The 17,485-nt window shown below is 35.9% G+C and overlaps 12 protein-coding genes and 2 pseudogenes across 14 annotated transcripts, besides 2 other annotated features; 10 read left to right on the top strand and 4 right to left on the bottom strand.

Moving 5' to 3' along the window:
• Nucleotides 1–16,155: part of a mobile genetic element that runs on past the window's edge.
• TVAGG3_0884120 (uncharacterized protein) lies at nucleotides 1,310–1,465 on the top strand (the record flags this gene model as incomplete). Its single annotated transcript, XM_051250537.1, has 1 exon — nucleotides 1,310–1,465. The coding sequence occupies one exon, from the start codon at nucleotides 1,310–1,312 to the stop codon at nucleotides 1,463–1,465; it is 156 nt and encodes a 51-aa protein (XP_051086012.1).
• Nucleotides 1,485–1,982, top strand: TVAGG3_0884110 (uncharacterized protein; the record flags this gene model as incomplete). Its single annotated transcript, XM_051250536.1, has 1 exon — nucleotides 1,485–1,982. One exon carries the CDS (start codon nucleotides 1,485–1,487, stop codon nucleotides 1,980–1,982), a length of 498 nt encoding a protein of 165 aa, XP_051086011.1.
• TVAGG3_0884100 (uncharacterized protein) lies at nucleotides 2,097–4,250 on the top strand (the record flags this gene model as incomplete). The annotated part of the gene is made up of 1 exon (XM_051250535.1): nucleotides 2,097–4,250. One exon carries the CDS (start codon nucleotides 2,097–2,099, stop codon nucleotides 4,248–4,250), a length of 2,154 nt encoding a protein of 717 aa, XP_051086010.1.
• TVAGG3_0884090 (uncharacterized protein) lies at nucleotides 4,307–5,167 on the top strand (the record flags this gene model as incomplete). Its single annotated transcript, XM_051250534.1, has 1 exon — nucleotides 4,307–5,167. One exon carries the CDS (start codon nucleotides 4,307–4,309, stop codon nucleotides 5,165–5,167), a length of 861 nt encoding a protein of 286 aa, XP_051086009.1.
• On the top strand, nucleotides 5,695–6,151 carry TVAGG3_0884080 (organellar and viral DNA polymerase type B; the record flags this gene model as incomplete). Its single annotated transcript, XM_001295743.1, has 1 exon — nucleotides 5,695–6,151. A coding segment is annotated over one exon (457 nt), but the record flags the coding sequence as incomplete, so codon positions are not given.
• Nucleotides 6,274–6,609, top strand: TVAGG3_0884070 (organellar and viral DNA polymerase type B; the record flags this gene model as incomplete). The annotated part of the gene is made up of 1 exon (XM_051250533.1): nucleotides 6,274–6,609. One exon carries the CDS (start codon nucleotides 6,274–6,276, stop codon nucleotides 6,607–6,609), a length of 336 nt encoding a protein of 111 aa, XP_051086008.1.
• On the top strand, nucleotides 7,247–8,026 carry TVAGG3_0884060 (uncharacterized protein; the record flags this gene model as incomplete). The annotated part of the gene is made up of 1 exon (XM_001290902.2): nucleotides 7,247–8,026. The coding sequence occupies one exon, from the start codon at nucleotides 7,247–7,249 to the stop codon at nucleotides 8,024–8,026; it is 780 nt and encodes a 259-aa protein (XP_001290903.2).
• On the top strand, nucleotides 8,061–8,372 carry TVAGG3_0884050 (uncharacterized protein; the record flags this gene model as incomplete). The annotated part of the gene is made up of 1 exon (XM_001290903.1): nucleotides 8,061–8,372. One exon carries the CDS (start codon nucleotides 8,061–8,063, stop codon nucleotides 8,370–8,372), a length of 312 nt encoding a protein of 103 aa, XP_001290904.1.
• TVAGG3_0884040 (uncharacterized protein) lies at nucleotides 8,584–8,772 on the top strand (the record flags this gene model as incomplete). The annotated part of the gene is made up of 1 exon (XM_051250532.1): nucleotides 8,584–8,772. The coding sequence occupies one exon, from the start codon at nucleotides 8,584–8,586 to the stop codon at nucleotides 8,770–8,772; it is 189 nt and encodes a 62-aa protein (XP_051086007.1).
• TVAGG3_0884030 (protein of unknown function, DUF4106 family) lies at nucleotides 8,793–9,552 on the bottom strand (the record flags this gene model as incomplete). Its single annotated transcript, XM_001303680.2, has 1 exon — nucleotides 8,793–9,552. A coding segment is annotated over one exon (760 nt), but the record flags the coding sequence as incomplete, so codon positions are not given.
• TVAGG3_0884020 (uncharacterized protein) lies at nucleotides 9,589–10,035 on the top strand (the record flags this gene model as incomplete). The annotated part of the gene is made up of 1 exon (XM_051250531.1): nucleotides 9,589–10,035. The coding sequence occupies one exon, from the start codon at nucleotides 9,589–9,591 to the stop codon at nucleotides 10,033–10,035; it is 447 nt and encodes a 148-aa protein (XP_051086006.1).
• TVAGG3_0884010 (protein of unknown function, DUF4108 family) lies at nucleotides 10,052–10,471 on the bottom strand (the record flags this gene model as incomplete). The annotated part of the gene is made up of 1 exon (XM_051250530.1): nucleotides 10,052–10,471. One exon carries the CDS (start codon nucleotides 10,469–10,471, stop codon nucleotides 10,052–10,054), a length of 420 nt encoding a protein of 139 aa, XP_051086005.1.
• TVAGG3_0884000 lies at nucleotides 11,776–13,119 on the bottom strand (annotated as a pseudogene). The gene has a single exon. A coding segment is annotated over exon 1 (1,344 nt).
• On the bottom strand, nucleotides 15,124–15,901 carry TVAGG3_0883990 (annotated as a pseudogene). The gene has a single exon. A coding segment is annotated over exon 1 (778 nt).
• A 316-nt stretch (nucleotides 16,156–16,471) lies between the features above and the next one.
• Nucleotides 16,472–17,485: part of a mobile genetic element that runs on past the window's edge.

Raw genomic sequence — 17,485 nt, 5'->3', positions numbered from 1 at the left:
AACCTTAACAAGTTTGAAACGAGGTCTGACAATAGTAGTTTTATCTTCTGCTTGCAGTCTGTACATTTTGCCATGTTTGCCAAAACTTCATATAATATTCTCTTGTATACTTTCTTCTATTTTTACGAACACGAAGGTGAGTACCTGTCGAGTTCCCATTGTTGTCATAGTCAATAGTATTTTCATATGGGTCGCGTTTAGGTATTTCTATTTTTACTTTGTCACCTTTCTTAAGTTTGAAGCCTGGCATTCTTTCTTGTCTTCCTCTTAACTAAACTATTAAATATATAGTCTTTCTCTAAGTCGGGGTTGTTTTTCATTTCTTCGGGGGAATGGTTTCCCAAACCTTTTTGTTTACGGCTATTGTAAATATTTAAAACTTGTCTCATCTTTGCCATGGAGAAGTGTCTATATTTGTCGTCATATGACATTTCATCTACCTCACCACCTTGTGTGGTTGATTTAAGTCTCTTAAGATTTTTATACAACTGTCAATGACACCAAGAGCAGAATGGTTTTGGTCGACAATGAAATATTGGTTTACATTTTTTGAACGCAGATAGTTTTTAATATCGTCTGATTTGAAAGAACTATCACAGTCAGATGTCAGTTTTGTTGGATGGTATTTGTCAACGAATATTGTCAAAGCAGTTTTCACATCTAAAATATTTTTGGACCATAATGGTATGGCTTCACAGTATCTTGTGTTTTGACCGACAAATATTAGCCAGTATGGTGGTCCATCTTCTCTATACCTTGGAATGTTTTCCAAGATATCCATAAACCAAGCATTTGGTGTTGAACTAAAGATTTTTACCATGAGTGCTTCTTTGTCGCTTTAGAAACATACGGGTCCTTGTTTGAATTCGTCATTTTAACCCATAAGAAATGGGTTTATTTGGCGCATTAGCAGGAGTCGCATCTAGATTTTTGCCCGCAGTGGGAACACTAGCCAGAGGTGCATTTGGAATTGGAAGGAAGATTTTGAGTACTTTAGGTATACTGAAAGAGAAAGCGCAACCTATTATACAAACCGTACAGAAAGGTTGGGAGGTAGCACGAGATGCAGCAAATCTTATTCCAAATCCTGAAACAAGAGGAAAAGTTCAAGGATGGATGGACAATGTAGGATGACAAGCAGGAAACTACTATAACAAAGCAAATGACTACTATAACCAAGCAGGACACTACATGGACCAAGGTGAAAGATTCTTTAACAGAGGATATAACCATGCACAACAGTGGGTAAACAACAACCAACCTCAACCGCCTCAAACGTGGGGAATGTAAATTTTTTTACTGAGATGAAATGAACAATACAGCATTGAGACAAATGGGCTCAAGATGGATTTGTCGGCTTCCAGCAGTTACACAACCACGTGTTTGTCAAGTTCTTCCTATACCTCAGGAAGTTTTAGACCGACTTAAAAAACCTAAACAACCAGTTGAAAACAAACCAAACTAAAATTTTTTACTGAGATGAAATGACTGAAGAAGTTGAAACGGTAGATTTGACACCACAAACAAAAAGTTCAGAACCATTGTCAAAACCTGTCAAAGAACTTACAGATGAAGAGAAAAATTCAATAATAGAAAGTGCCAGGTCTGGAAATACAAACCCTAACTACAAAGTCACTTTTCATAAAAATGGAACGGCAAGTATCTCAAAAAAGAAACAGACTCTCACAAATAAAATATTGAAGTCTGAAGGAGCTTTCGAGACAACAGATGGAAAAGTTTACTTCACTGACCAACAGTTCATTATAGAACATCTCATTGACTTAGAGTCGAAATATTCTAAACTTTACAACAAACACAAAAAGTTGAAAGGAAAACAAAAACAAATGGCATATGATATTTATGAAGATGTTGACGACACAACTGTTCCTGCAGGTGAGGTAAAGTCAGATGAACCGAAAAGTGACGAAAAACCAATAGAAGAAATAAACCAAAAACTGAAGATAAACCAAACCAAAGGTTAGTTTTCAAACTAAACCAAGTCAACCTTCATTAGCTGGTATGGGTTGGCGTCAAAGACTTTTGGCAGCAGGTGGTTACGTAAAGTAAAAAAAAACATTTTTTTATTTTTATAAAAAATGCCCCCGTATAGAATGGATAGAAGGTCTGCTAGAATAAAAGCAGAGTTAGAAAGATATGGTTGGAAAGTTTCAAAGAAGTTTAAATATAGGAAGGGAAAGCCAATAAAAGTCTATGACAAACTGGCTGGTCTGACCTACGAAATGGACTTGGAAACAGCACGCGCAAATTATCCAAACAGACTAGAGAGGTTAGAAGAAGAACGGCTTATGGACATGCCTTTCGATGTTAGTGAGCCACAGGTTGAAGGACACGACGGCTTTGCCAGATTCTACTGGAAACATGACGAACAATTGCATCCCTTGAGACGGAAAAAAGGGAAGGGTGAAGACGCACATGCTCCCATGGAAAGAACAAGATATGCATATGAGAAGTATCGTGAAGTTAGAAGTAAAATTACATCTGGGCGAACCTTTACAGTAAATTTTGAAGAAGGAAAGAACAAAGAAGGCTTCATGGGAGTACTTGCTGCAATTCAAGACGGAAATAAGAAAGGATACAATCTCAGATTGACCGTAACAGATTTGGATGGTCATATTTACTATGCATATGGCAATGTCACAACAGCCGCACAACTTCTTGACGCTTTCAAGACTACAAAGAGAGAACAAATGGTTGACTCCGACTCAGACATTTTGAATGCGATTGAAGGAATTGCAAGTGTCAAGTTCGAATGGTACCAACCTAACCCTCAAGCAGTCAGACAACATGCTGGATACTTCCCCTTCAGAAATAAGTCTGACATTGACTTGACAAGGTATGGAATTTACAATTCAATTGAAAAAATTGTCAATGAACCTTGTATTCTTACATGTCTCAGGAACTCTGGTCTTGTTACAGATGAGAAGATGAAGTATCTTGAGTCATGTGTGAAAACAAGGTACATGCTCAGAGGTCAATTGGCAAAAATTGCACCGTTGGCAAATGTCAATATCCGAGTCAACATACCTACAGCTAAAGGTTCTTCACATGACGACTATGTTGTTGACTTCAAATTGCCATGGTTGAAGATTGTACTTGTCCACAACCACTTCATGTTGAACGAAAGTCTTACAAACCCATTGTTCGGAAAAGGCAAATGCAACATTGTCAGAGCTGTTAACATTCTTTTCGAGAAAGGTTTGTTGGAACCAATTCCAGATGACAAGCTGACAGAAACTTTTGTACCAAAAGACGAAACAAACTTTTCATTGTTGGTAAGACCAAAAGTTGTTCCGGACAAAGTTATAGCACAAAAGAAGTACACAGTTCCAAAAGGAGTTGGATTGTTCGGATACCAACCTGAACCAGAAGAACTTCCAATGAGGTTGCAAGAACTTCAAGATGCTATAAACAAACTTCCATTGAGACATCCAATTGACGTCAAATTGTATTGGAGAGCATCTGAGTTAGGTCAGAAGGTTTTATATGAAACAGGTTGCTTTGACGATGTTTATGAAATAACAGGCGAGGTTTCTCAGAAGATAAGAGACTCGCTTGAATTTCCACGAACTGGACCGATTGGATGCGACAAGTTCGACTCAGATGAAAAAATATACTATGTCGACCTTAACGCTGCGTACATGAGGTTTGTCCAATATATTCCGACTGGAATTCCAAACGAAGATGGTGAGTTCCCGGGAAGGAACTATACAGTTGGAAAAGTCATACAACAACTGTATGATATTAGGAAAGCTTCAAACCCCAAACTTGCAATGACACTCAAATTGCTTATGAATTCGACATGGGGATATTCCATTAAGAAACCTCAAGCGATGAAGAGTAAACACTATGAGAAGGTCGACAACTTTGTTGAAAGGTTCTCCCCTTTTGTTTTGAAATACGAATTTACTCAAGGTCAAGGTGGCTTAGTAACCACAGTAAAACCTATTGTCGAACATTGGTCTTATCCTCAGTTCGCAAAAGCAGTCCTTGACAACTACAATGAGTTCTTCTCCGATGTTAAATCGAAAGTGAAGGTATACTATGAGAACATTGACGCACTCATGACGAACGAAGAAGGATACAACAAACTCATTGAAATGGGTTTAGTCGGTGAAAAGATGGGTCAATTCAAATTGGACAAAATTTTCACCGAAGTTCATGTCCTCTCCAAGCGTAAGTATTGGGGTATACTTGAAGACGGCACAGAAATAAAACATTGCATGAAGTAAAAAATTGCATACCATTTTAAAACGTTTTTAAAACAGTATATTTTTACATATATAAAATGCTTCAGGTTGAAAAACAAAGAACAAAAGTAGCAGATACAAAACCGTTAGACTATATCTTTACAAACGCTGGTAGGACTATATCAGATGAAGAAATTTCATCCCGTACTTACAGGTTTGACTATCCAGTTCGTTGGCTTCAAAGCCCTTCAGATGCAAAGGCAATAGGATTTAGAAGAGTTTTGTTTTCAAATAGAACTAACGCTTTTATGTTCGCAGTATATTTTCACGGTCAGTATAAAGGCTCTGATGGTCTAATAGAAAAATTTGATGAAATGAAAATCTTTACAATTCGTTCAGACGAAAGTCTTGAAAAAACTCTAAATGACTTTCAAACTCAAATAAACAAATACTACTGGGAATTTCAAGAAAAATACGACTCTTTACTAAATGGAACATACTATCTAAAACTAGAATACGACAAGATGAACTCCACCGTTTCATTTCAAAAGATTGAAATTAACCCTCCAAGAGATACAGAGTTTTTATATTGGGGAGTAGACAAACGTTCTTGGGCACAATTTCTTCGGTTACTAAACCAGAACGAACCATTACCACCTGACGGTCCTTTTAAATTTATACTCCCACCAACAGATTTGACAGTTTATAGAAACGTGTTCGATCCTCAAAATGTCATGTGTCATGCAAGTTTCAGTTCAAGCAACAACAGTTTTCTTTGTATCGGTAAGGACTTTTATGACTTTGCTTCTAAATTCTACGAACCACCTAGTAACAGTTTCTCTGACTTTCAAGTCTGGTTCACAACAAACGGTGTGCAGCATATAATACCATTGTACTATGACTTTTATCTCGAATTGTCTTTCATATACAACTACGGAAAAGTGCTGAAAAAGTATTGAAAAATGAGATGTTTAGGTTAGATGGTTTTAGGTGTCACTACGTCACCAGGTCCCTCGGTCCCTCGGTCCCTCGGTCATTTTAACTTCTCTGAAAAAGTGTGACAACATGACATTTAGACAACAACACAGGAGATAGATTTCATCGTATATGTTTTGTGCTGAAAAAGTATTGAAAAATATATTTTATGTTAGCATGTTAGATCTCACCTCTTTTCTCACCTCTTTTTTCACCTGTTGAATTTTGTATAAAAAGCAACCGTCGACATTCTGGCGGTTGGTATATTCTTCACAAAATGCTTGTTTTGAGGTCGAGCCACTTTTGGCTCCACCTGTTTTTTCAACCAAAACTCATTTTTTTCGGCAAAAATATATTTTATGTTAGCATGTTAGATCTAACACGTTTTCTAACCACTTTTCTAACATCGTAGAAAACTCTCGAAATTCATGAGTTTTGACACTTTCATAAAAAACATAAAAAATAAAGTTAGTTTTTTTAAAAAAATATTTTTTATTTTTATTGTAAGAACATGTTAGCAACAACTTCACCAAACTCGTTAGTCATGAACCCAACTTCAATGTTAGTAGAGATGAAAAGCTTCATTCCTTCTTCATATACTTTCGAAACAGAAATCCAGAAGATAAAGCAGGAACTTCTCCAAGGAGTTTTAGACTGTAGTGCGAAAGATGAAACAAATGAAGAATATCTTTATGAAATGCAGGATATTATTGACCATCTACCTAAACTTCCTGAAATACAACAACAAAAGCTTACTATTCCAGAATTCGATGAAATAGAAGTCAAAGCAACTGACTCAGTAGAAACCAAGAAGTTCATACGTAAGGTAAACTATGAGTTTCTTGGATTTCATTGCAACCACAAAGTCATGGACAAAGACTGCGATATGGTATATAAAAACATCTCTGACATATACAAATCTGAAGAATTTAAGACCTACGACAACTTTGTTTCGTTAGTTGCAAAATGTGTATGGCAGATAAGAGATAAAGATAAAAGAGGTAAAGTATGGAACGAACAGATAAAACCAGCAACTTTTGAGTTAAAGAAAACCATTGACGCCTTAGTTGTTCTAGCTGGTTTTATTTCAATGTACAATGCTAAAATGAACCCACAATGTTCAAAATGTAAAGCAGCAATGAGGAAATATAACTACTCCGTCAAAGAGATAGAACGTATGCGAAACGACTATGCTGACTTAAAGAAAGAAGCAGAGAAACCAGCAGAAGATAAAATGGACATGTTGACATTTCTGAACAAAAACTATCCAACAGCTGACGATTTCCTTCTTTCAGATGTCAAGAAGAAATATAAAGAAACATTCGGCATTGTTAAAACTTTTGATATCCTTCGTGAAGAAATAGAAGCTACAAAACTGTTTAAAGTCATGAACCATCGCAACATATACCATGTAAAACGCTTGTAAATAGTTATGTTAGAAAAGAGGTTAGAAACGTGTTAGATCTAACATGCTAACATAAAATATATTTTTGCTGAGTAAAATGACCAAATTTCATTATATAACTGTTATTTTTGACGAAGAGAACTTTGACACTTCGTAAAAAAATCCCTGAAATCATATCTTTTTTATACAAAATTCAAGAGGTGAGAAAAGAGGTTAGAAAACGTGTTAGATCTAACATGCTAACATAAAATATATTTTTGCTGAGTAAAATGACCAAATTTCATGACAAAACATATACGAAGAAGTTTATTTCCTGTGTTGTTGTCAAAATGTCATGTTGTCACCATTTTCAAAAAGATGTTAGTTGACCGAGGGACCGAGGGACCTGGTGACACCTAAAATATATTTTTGCTGAAAAAAATGACCAAATTTCATGATATAACTGTATTTTTTGACGAAGAGAACTTTGACACTTCGTAAAAAAAATCCCTGAAATCGTGAAAAAATGACCAAATTTCATGATATAACTGTATTTTTTTGACGAAGAGAACTTTGACACTTCGTAAAAAAATCCCTGAAATCATATCTTTTATACAAGATAAAAAATAGCGTTAGTTTTTATAAAATATTTTTTTTATATTTGTATGTAAAGACAGATATGACAACAACAGAGAACACAACAACTGCTATCGTTCATGAAGCCATAAATGAAGAATATGAGTACATACAGTTTAACAAACAGTTACGTCTCATTCGTTCGGTCAAAGATGACATGTACCAAATGCAAAGTATTTTGACAGCATGTTTTGCTCCAGATACCAAGAAACCACAAGACTGGTTTGAATTAAATAGCACTCATGAACTCCTCAGTGAGTTTGAACATGTAGAACTTAAAAAGATGTACCAAGACAGACAAAACTTACCATCGCATCTAAAAGGTATATATGTTCATAAGTTCCTAGCTAGTTCAATAGCAATGTGGGCTTCACCTCGTTATGCAATCTACATACTTATGCTACTTGACGAACTTTGTACAAAGCAGAGAGAAGATATGATGAAAGAAGACAAAAACATACAGAAAAGAATACCACGTTCGGTACCAAAAGGAAAGGAAAAGAACTATAAGTATATGATTTACACTGAAGAGATGGAAAATGAAGAAGACAGAGATATGGTTATGTTGCATTTAGTCAGAAGAAACAACAAAAGCTTTTACGACCTTGCTAAGATTTACAAATCTGACAGAAATTGGTTCTATCGCGAAAACTTACCGATTTCAATGACACCGAATGAAGATGTTAAACAGATAGTTCAAGATACGTTACCTCAAACACACTATGATATGAAAGGTTGTACAATACTTACATTCAAAGAAGATTTGCCGCTACTGAAGGAAAAAATAACAGAGTATTTTGACAACTTCAAAGAGGAAGAGTAAATGAACCATTTATTTTTCAAGCTTGACACCAAAGATGGCTCAGGTAGCTCTAGATGGTAAATTGTCTTGTCCGAGTCCTTCTGACATTCCGAGTCCTTCTGGCATTCCGAGTCCTTCTGGCATTCCGAGTCCTTCTGGCATTCCGAGTCCTTCCTTCCGACAGGAAAAGTCCTTCCTTCCGACAGGAAAAGTTTTTCTTTCCGACAGGAAAAGTCCTTCCTTCCGACAGGAAAAGTCCTTCCTTCCGACAGGAAAAGTTTTTCTTTCCTTCAGGAAAAATTTTTCTTTCCTTCAGGAAAAATTTTTCTTTCCTTCAGGAAAAACTTTTCCAGTTGTCCGTCCGTAAACCATTCAAATTTTCGAAAATTGAGAACTTTTTGGCCGACCTTCAGGAAAAATTTTTCTTTCCTTCAGGAAAAATTTTTCTTTCCTTCAGGAAAAATTTTTCTTTCCGACAGGAAAAGTTTTTCTTTCCGACAGGAAAAGTCCTTCCTTCCGACAGGAAAAGTCCTTCCTTCCAACTGGAAGAACTCTTCCTTCCGACAGGACACAAACGGATGGCTGACGTTCCACCAACCGAGTCCATTCCAAAGCCAGAAGAACCGACAGCCCCAGCACCACAACAGACTAAGACTCAAACACTTACATTTTTACGCTTGACTTTTTACAATTTGAACTTTGTTCGCGTAGATATGAATTCTGAAAGAAGTATGAGGGTCTTGTATGACTTTGTACTTCTCCCATAGTTCATGTCTGTCAAACTTACCTGCCATGGACTCTTTCATAAGTTCCATGAAATCGTCTTCGGACAATCCGGGGAAAAGTATGATATCAGTAAGTATTCTCTTTACATCCTTACTTAAACTCTTTGCTGTCTGTACACAAATGACAACTGAAATGTTAAAGTGTCTGAGCTTCTTGAGAATTCGACACATGTCTTGTTCTCTGTTCTTTAACAAAGGATGAGAAGCAAAGTCATCTAAGATAAGAAGACATCTGTGAGGGTAAGTCTTCCAATCGTAAGATTGCAATTTCTTCGAAATGTATTCTATCTCTTTCTGTTTGTTTCTGAAGTGTTTCTTCTCTAATATTCTCTGCATTTCCTCATTTGGGTCTTTAAACTTAGAATTGACATACTCATTTATAGCATTGTACTTCAAAACTCTTCTTTGGTACTTCTTTATCCAATCTAACAACTCAGAGTCTTTTATACATACTAACTTAGACTTTTTTATAATATCTTTGAACGAATTGACGGTTTGGTCAAATTGACCAGAAGTACTACAAATGACTACTAACTCATAGAATGGGTTCTTCTCATCTAGTTCTTGTTGTTGTGCAGCCATTTTAAGATAAGTGAAAGTCTTGCCCGACCCAGGTGGTGCGATTAGACCTGTTATACCATTCTGAGCAAATAGGAACTTGTCATGTATGGGTTTTATCTGAGCATTTTCCAACTTCCTCTTGTTCTTATTTAAAACATTCTCAAATTTCTTGTCAATGTCAGCAAACTTTTTTTCTAACATATTTTTAGAAAAATTAAAATTTTTATCTTTTAGGAAATGTCTAGCGATTTCGCTATCTATATTCGAGACAAGCTTTTCGACAGCAAAACATCTGTCGACCATAAAATCTTACATAGTGTAAACAAGAAAGGTGAATTTGTTCTAAAGTTCTGTTTCTGGGAATATGACAAGAACCATAAAACGTTAAGCAGAGAAGTCTTAAAATTTGTCAATGACAGACTTGTTGACAGAGATGACGCCTCTTGGAGAGATGAAGTCCAACAAAACTTCTTAGAATGCAAAGAAGACACATGCGCTGTTCTTGAAAATGAAATAGAAAACAGAATAGAAGAGCTATTAAAGGACAAAGACCTTTTACAAAAATATGGTTCTGAGAAGTTTGACATAACTCCACCAGAGAAGAAGAAGAGAGAAAAGAAAGAAAAGAAAGTAGAAGAAGAGAAGAAAGAACCAGAGCCAGAGAAAAAGAAATTTGACATGTAAAAATAAAATTTTATTTTTAGAACATTTCTGGGTCAATGTCAATGTTCTCTTCCTCTTTAGGAGCAAACACTGGCTTAGACTCTAAAATCTTTTTACCCAATTTACCTTGAACTTCAACTATCTTAGACTCATAATATTCATAGTCGTCTGCTTTCTTTGGTTCATAAGGTATAACAAGTTTGTATGCTTTGCCTTCTTTAAGGTTTGAAAACCTTCTGTCAAAACTTTCTTTGACTGTTAACAAACCTTCTATGTCTAAGTCTTCAAATTTCGCACCATTTTTAGTCACAATAGCAAACTTAACTGGTTCGATGTTCCAAACTTTGTCAAATGTAGACTTTTCAAAATGGTAGAAGTAAACATTCAAATATGTGAATGGGTCTAGTTCTTCTTTGACTTCTGTCATATACTTGTTGACTGAGATGAATTTCGTCATCTTTTCTATCGGATAAAAAAAATATTTTTTTTAAAATTTACTCAGAAAAATTTTTCTTTGTATATACACCATTCTGTACGTCTAAAAGACTTTTGACATTTGCCAAGAATGTTCGTTTAGACGCTGTCATATAACCATACTCTTGACAATATTGTTTATACGAATCGTACAATGACCTTTCATCTAAACACTCAAAGTCAGTTTCATCTATGAACAGTTCATATACACTCTTGTTTGCTTCTAACAATGTTTGTCTCTCTTCGGTATGTGGAATTTGTCTTGGATTGAACTTAGAAATATCTAATGTCATGAAATATGAGAACAAGTGGTTGTAAAAGTTAGGTGTCAAAGTTTCTGCTAAGTCGTCAAAATATTCTGTATCTTGCATATGAGCTTCTGACGTTCTGACAACTACATATCTTCTGTCAGAACTTTCTAACTTCATCGGAACGGCATTGTTTGAAACCATGACGAAATTTGCAACATTTTCACAAACTCTTTGGTCTTTATATTTTCTTTCAACAACTCCAACTTTGTCTGTTATAAGACTCTTCAAAGCATCCGAGTTTAAAACCTTTGTTGTATCTATACTTTGAAGTTCGTTACATACTATAAGTTTCATATTCTCTATTGAAGAGTTAAATTTACCGCAGATGTTTTCTAAGTTTGTCATATTCGGGTTCGAATAGCCCTCTAACAGTTTGCACAAAATATCTGTAAAGAAAGTGTCTTACCAGTTCCTTGTTTTCCAATTACAATGAGAGCAGTTTCATTTTTAGCACTTGGATGTTGTAAGATGTTTGCAAACCAACATAAGATATACTCATAGACTTTTCGTTTCCATTGCATATAATTTCTTTGACATGGTCTAACCAAGCTTCTATAACATTTTCTTTCCATTCTACTTGTTCGTATTTATATCCAGTGAAGATAGAATAGAAGTTTGGAGAAGGTGTATAGAACTTTATACCACGAACTGAAAAATCTTCTAACTTTGACAATAAGATATCCCAAGCATCTAACATCTTCATGCCAACTTGTACGACTTTTATTTTCTTAAGTTTCTGTTTACATTCTTGTTCTGAAACTATTGTCGCTCTTGGTTTGTTAAAGACTACATCCCATTCTTTCATGACATAACATTCTGGGGCAGAGTCGACATAAATGACTAAACGTTTCAAATTCTCGACTGCTTTGTTATAGTCTCTAAATGGACACATATTTCTGAACGCTTGGAAGTCATAAAAATCTGAAACGTCTATTCTGTACATTTTTTTATATAAAAATAAAAAAAAATATTTTTTTTATTCTTGAGCTATTTGTTGCATTTGTTCCATTTGTTGCATTTGTTGTTCTTGAGCTAGTTGTTGTTGAAGTTGTTCTTGTAGTACAATACTTTCACCAGTTGCATCTTCCAATTCGAAACTTTCTGCCGTCATTGACAAATACATAGGACATAAAAGTTTTACAGGAACAAAGTTTGCGTCAACTAAGGTTAAGTTTATGTTTGCCAAAGTGTTTGAGTTCACTAAAGCTGAAAACTCTGCATTCGAATGAACAATAGGCAAACCAGCAGAGAAAGTGTTGTTTATACGCATGAGTATCTTTTGGTCATAGTAGTTTCTGTCGACATTCGAATAGCACTTTGAACCTAAGTTTGAAACAATATATAAAATAGGTGTACTTAAAGTCAATGGAACAGACATTCCTTGTATGACACCTTTTCCTGTTATAGGAAACTGTTGGTAGTAAAAACCAGATAAGTTTTGTATTATAGCTCATATCGTTTATACTAAACTCAGTCGGACATCCAAACATAATGAAACCTGCTCTAGTTGCAGCACATGTTACATCCGTCCTTAAAGTATTAAATAAGTCAACAAAACCTGTTGGTGGTATATCTGAGTAAGTATCTTCAAAGAAGTATTTTTTACCATTCACAACAATAAAATCTTCTGGTGTCAAAAGAGCAAAACAGGCTTTAGTCGTCATCGTGTTTAAGGTCAGTTTACAATATCGTCCTTGAGGACTTTGTAAGTTTGTTGTTATAGAATTATATGACTCAGGGTTTTTAGTCGTAATAGTATAAACCACTATTCTTCTGCCATTTTTACTTAGCAAGTAAATTTTAATGAAATGTTGTGGTCGTCAAATATTTTTATGACGTCTGGGAAACTATATTTTAAGTTCACGTTTCACTCCTTTCATAACGTATATCTTGTCAATGACATTATATGAAACACCACAGCAAGCAATGTCGGTTCTATTTCTTTGATGTTTATATCGTCTGCCTCTGTCAAAAGTTTCAATAGTTCTTTCAAAATTTCATGAGGTGCAATGACATATGAGTTCACTTTTACAGGGTTGTGTTCGACCAAGTTTAACATTAGACCTAAAGCTTGACAAATCTTCTCCTGAGTTTTAAGTTTGTCTTTCAGTTGTTGGTAGTCGTTTCGAATATCTGCAACAGAACTTAAGTCTCTGCTAACTTCAGGGTATGTTGGTTGTTCTTTTACAGGAACTATTGTTATACCATCTTCGTCTTCGTATGGTTTCCCCACTTCAACATCTCTGTCTTTGACATTGACAACAACACTTTGACTGTTTGTTTGAGTTGGTGAATTTAACTTCACATCTGCCATCGCCATTAAACCTTTTGAAACACTTACGCTTCTATTTTTCGGAAATGACATTTACTTAGAATAAAAAGATGGACGTATTCGAGTATCTCTTCGAATTGAAGCAGAACAAAGTTTACACACAAACAATACAAGTTCATTGATAGAATAGTTCTTTATACAAACAATGGAAAATGTTATAGAATAGCAGTCTTTGCTGAACCAAAATATTTCATAAAGCAAAGAAAGTTGGTAACCGAGATGGTGAAAGTTCTTGAAGCAGACAAAAATATAACAACAAAACTGACCGATATTTCTAAAGGTAAGTTTATAATACAATATTATATCAAAACTGGCGTACTGTCAATATTTGACGGAGAGAAGTCAGTTCAAGAACAACTTACTGACCTGCTGCCAAAATCTGCTCGATGGAAGCTGTCGTTATATACCAATCTGAGGAGCCCAGCAGGTTTCATCGAACGAATCTTCAAAAGAGCATCTTCCGTGAAAAGTGCTATTGGTTTTGTAAACTTCTTTGCTTTCAATTCATTTGGACCGTCTCTGTCACCAGTATATTGTATTTGAACTGTACCAACAGTTGAAATACCACCCATAAAGTCTTCTGAGTCAGCAAATGGAATGCCAAGCCAAAAGTTTGAACGGTCTCCATTTGTATATTGAGTGTTTTGACCTCCTGTATGAGTCCATACTTTCACATATGGCATAATAGAACTTTGCATTTCAGGGTTAATGGTTGTTGTGAAGTTGTTGTTAAAGTTCATAGCATCTAATGTCAAGTTGTATGACCTCATATCCTCAACTGTAGAATATTCTTCTCTTGGATAGTATTTGCCATCTATGTTTATATGATATTTAATACCGGGGTTGTAGAAACAAGAATAGTCATTTATAGTTCGTCTGAACAGTACAAACATAGTATCTGCATGTTTCATTGCAGTTGTTAAGGCAATATCTGTTCTTGCACCTGGGTCAGCACTTTGGTTTCCAACTTCACCTGCAAAGTCTTTGACAGATATTTGGTGTATAGGGAACATAAGTGGAACTGCAATATATTTGGCAGCTAAAGCATTTGAAATATCTGGGTCCAACATATAGACTGCAAGTCTGCTTTCTATTCTCTTGCATTCAAATTTTTCGCATGTGAACTTAACTGGTCCAAGCAGTTCCAGCAGCATTGAAGTAGTAGTTTACTTCAGTGTTGAGGTTTGAGAAACCAAAGTCTAAGTCAACTTTGTCTTTGCAAAAGTCACAGAACTTGGCTCCACCAGTTCCAGCTACAGTAAGAGTGAATGGGTCTTGCGTTGGTGCAATGACTAAGTTATTTTTGCTTGGAGTAAGTTCGATAGAAATTTTTCCTGCCCAGTTTGGCAAGTATCTTAAAAACCTGAAGATGAGGAAAGATGACAAAGGAACTCTAAGTTTCAGTTTTACTTTGGTTACTGCTGCTGCAGTTTGTCCAGAAAGGTCAACATAAACTCCTGGAACGTTAGGGTCAAGTCTTCTTATTTTCTCAATAGTTGCATACTGGTCTGTTTGTTCTCTAGCTTGTGGTTGTACTGAGTTTCTCAAAGCGAACCATTCATAGTTTGCCCATGTTACTGTTTGAACTAAGTCAGAGTTAGAATATATCTTATATCCCATGAAAACTTCTGGAGCATATTGGTATCCGACATAGAAAATTCCATTGCAACCTTTCTTGTCAGACAACTTGGCAGAAGGTTTTATTTCAATGTCTTGTTCCACGTATAAGAAAGAGTTGTCAATAGAAATTATATGAAACCTGTCGCATGCAATATCTACTGTTGTTGAAGAACCTTCTCCAAACTCACCTACGTTTCCATAAGAAACAGCAGTTGTATATTCGTAAGTTCCAGGAACTATTTCTGACCTTCTAATGGCATTGTCGCATTCGTTATACCATTCGGAAACATTTCCATTCATGGCATCCAAAACTGTTGGCGTTATATTCTGAGCGGCGTACATTTCATATGTAAAAATATAGAATAGTTGGGTTTATGTGTCATAATAGAACCCACGTGGACCAAGCTTTACTTTCTTCCTGACTGAGTTTTTAACTCTTCTTTTTCCTTCATTGCCACTACTTTCACTTTGTTCTTCACTACTTTCACTTTGTTCTACTCTTCTTCTTTGGTGTCGCTTTGGTAACTTGCCCTCTGCTTGAAGTTGTTGCATCTTTGCCTCATGTTCACCTAGTATGTTGTAAATTTCCCATGTCCTTTTTGCCTTTGGGCTCTGGTCGCCCATCTCAGGTACCCTATATCCTAGAAAGAGTTTGTCATAGTTTGTATTTGAGTCTTCGCGTATTGTTTGCATGACTCTTTCCTGAGTTTCCGGTTCAAGCTCTTCAAACAGAGCCTGTCCATATGGAATAAGCTCGTTTCCAAATATATGTTTTTGTAGCCATTCTGGTTTTCTTTCCATGTTACCAACTATATCTTTTGTGAATGGGAAAGCTTTTACCCAATCTTTCAGTCTTGCGTCGTTTATTTCTGTAGTTGGTTTTATTTTGTCAAGGAACATGTTTTTCAATACTAACATTTCATTTGGTACTGTCCATTTGAGTTTTCTTAAATATTCATCCCTTCTCGGTTCATCGTCTGCAAAGTAAGTTTTTATGACATTTTGTAAACTTTCGTTTGCAAGGTCATGTACAATAGGTTCTCTTCCTTCTCTCTCCCTAACTCTCTTTCTAAACTCTTCACCAAATATACCATCTCTATGGTTCTGTGTAGTTCTTTGAGATAAATGTTCTAGAACGTCAGGTGTTATATTTCCATCAGCCATGTTCATTTCATACTGGTCCAAAATATCTGCATGTTTCATATCTTTCAATGGCATTAAAGCCGCGCTTAAAATACCAGCTATGTCTCGTTCACCATTGACTTCCATTGCGTCTACAACTTCTTGGAATTGAGGTTGTAAGTTTATGAACCACCTATCCGGGTTAGCTTTATGACCCCATCTCATTGTAGTTCCATCGTCTGCAGAAACAAAAGTAGGTTTGTTTCCATCTTGGTTAGGTTCTGAATGAACTTTAAACAATGTTTCATTTCTATATGTTTTCTTGAAATTTAACCTTTTATTTTCACCGAGTTCATCCGAAGATTGAACGTTAAATGCTCGTAAGTAAAAAGGGTTGTTGTATTTGTGTACATTTTCTTTCAGTACTTCCATTCTATGCTGAATATTTTCATCTGGTGTTGGAGTCTTTTGTATGTCGGCAAACATTTTTCGATATTCTTCTACTATGTCAGCCGAATTTTTTTTAGACTCTTGGAAATATTCCATATTCTCCGCATACTCTTGTTGAGGGTCAAGAATTTTCGGCTGTTCCAAATCTTCATCTAGTTCTGTGAGTTAGTTTCCAAAGGAGGACTTGTTCGTTTCCTTCAGGCTCTTCTAGCTGTTGTTGCTGAACTATTTCTTCCATGTCTGGTTGTATCTGAACTAGTTCTTCCTGTGGAGTTTCTTGTACCTCATCTGCTGGCATTTCATATATTCCGAGACCGTTTTCAACAATTTCCCTATCTACGTCATCCGCATTCATAAGCTTTTGTTCTTTCGTTCCGTCTCTATTTTTTACGCGTTTCATGACGAAAGTTGAATTGTCATTTAGCTCTGACATCAAATATCTCGGAGTAAATTCATCCATGTCATTTGGATGATATGCTATTAAATCATATCCCTTAGCGAGCTTGTATTTTCCAGGTTTGAGATTATATCCGTTTTGGTGCTGAGCCATAAAGCTAAATAGGTCCGGGTCAGTATTTCCATCCTTGAACTTTCTAATAGCTTCTTTATATCTGTCACTAAAGTCAATACTATCTGGGAAACCACACTCTTCTTTAAGCATTTTTAAGAATTCTTGGTTTCCTTGTTCTCTACTTCTTTTATGTCCTTGCTCTGTTTGTGGTTGTTGTTGTGCAGGGTTTTGAACTGTTGGTTGTGGTTGTTGTTGTGGTGCATGCCTGTGTCTATGTCCATGTGACGATGTAAATGTGTTAGGTAGTCCTGGTGCAGGTGCTTCTCTTGGAGGGTTTGGTGGTATATAAGTTCCACCAGCTGGCACATATGTTCCATCTGCAGCATAATGTCCTACCTGACTTTTCGTTTTTAAGAAAGCATTTACTAGGTCTGTTTTGGTCTGTTGTAACTCTTTTTCTTGACTTTCCACAACAGTTGCTCTAACGGCGTCATAGGCACTTTGAACTGCCTGTCTCGTTGCTGCATCTGTTATTTTCGTCATATTTTGTGCTACTTCTTTTAACTCTTTGTCGAAACCTTCAGACTTCAGTTTCTTTCCAGATGAGAAGTCGTTCACTTGTTTCACCTTACTATGAAGAGCTTCGAAGGC

This window comes from Trichomonas vaginalis, chromosome VI, assembly GCF_026262505.1.
Source record: "Trichomonas vaginalis G3 chromosome VI, whole genome shotgun sequence".
Taxonomy (NCBI): Eukaryota; Parabasalia; order Trichomonadida; family Trichomonadidae; genus Trichomonas; species Trichomonas vaginalis.
Note: the sequence above shows the minus strand (reverse complement) of the source record. Positions and strands in the feature narration are given on the sequence as shown.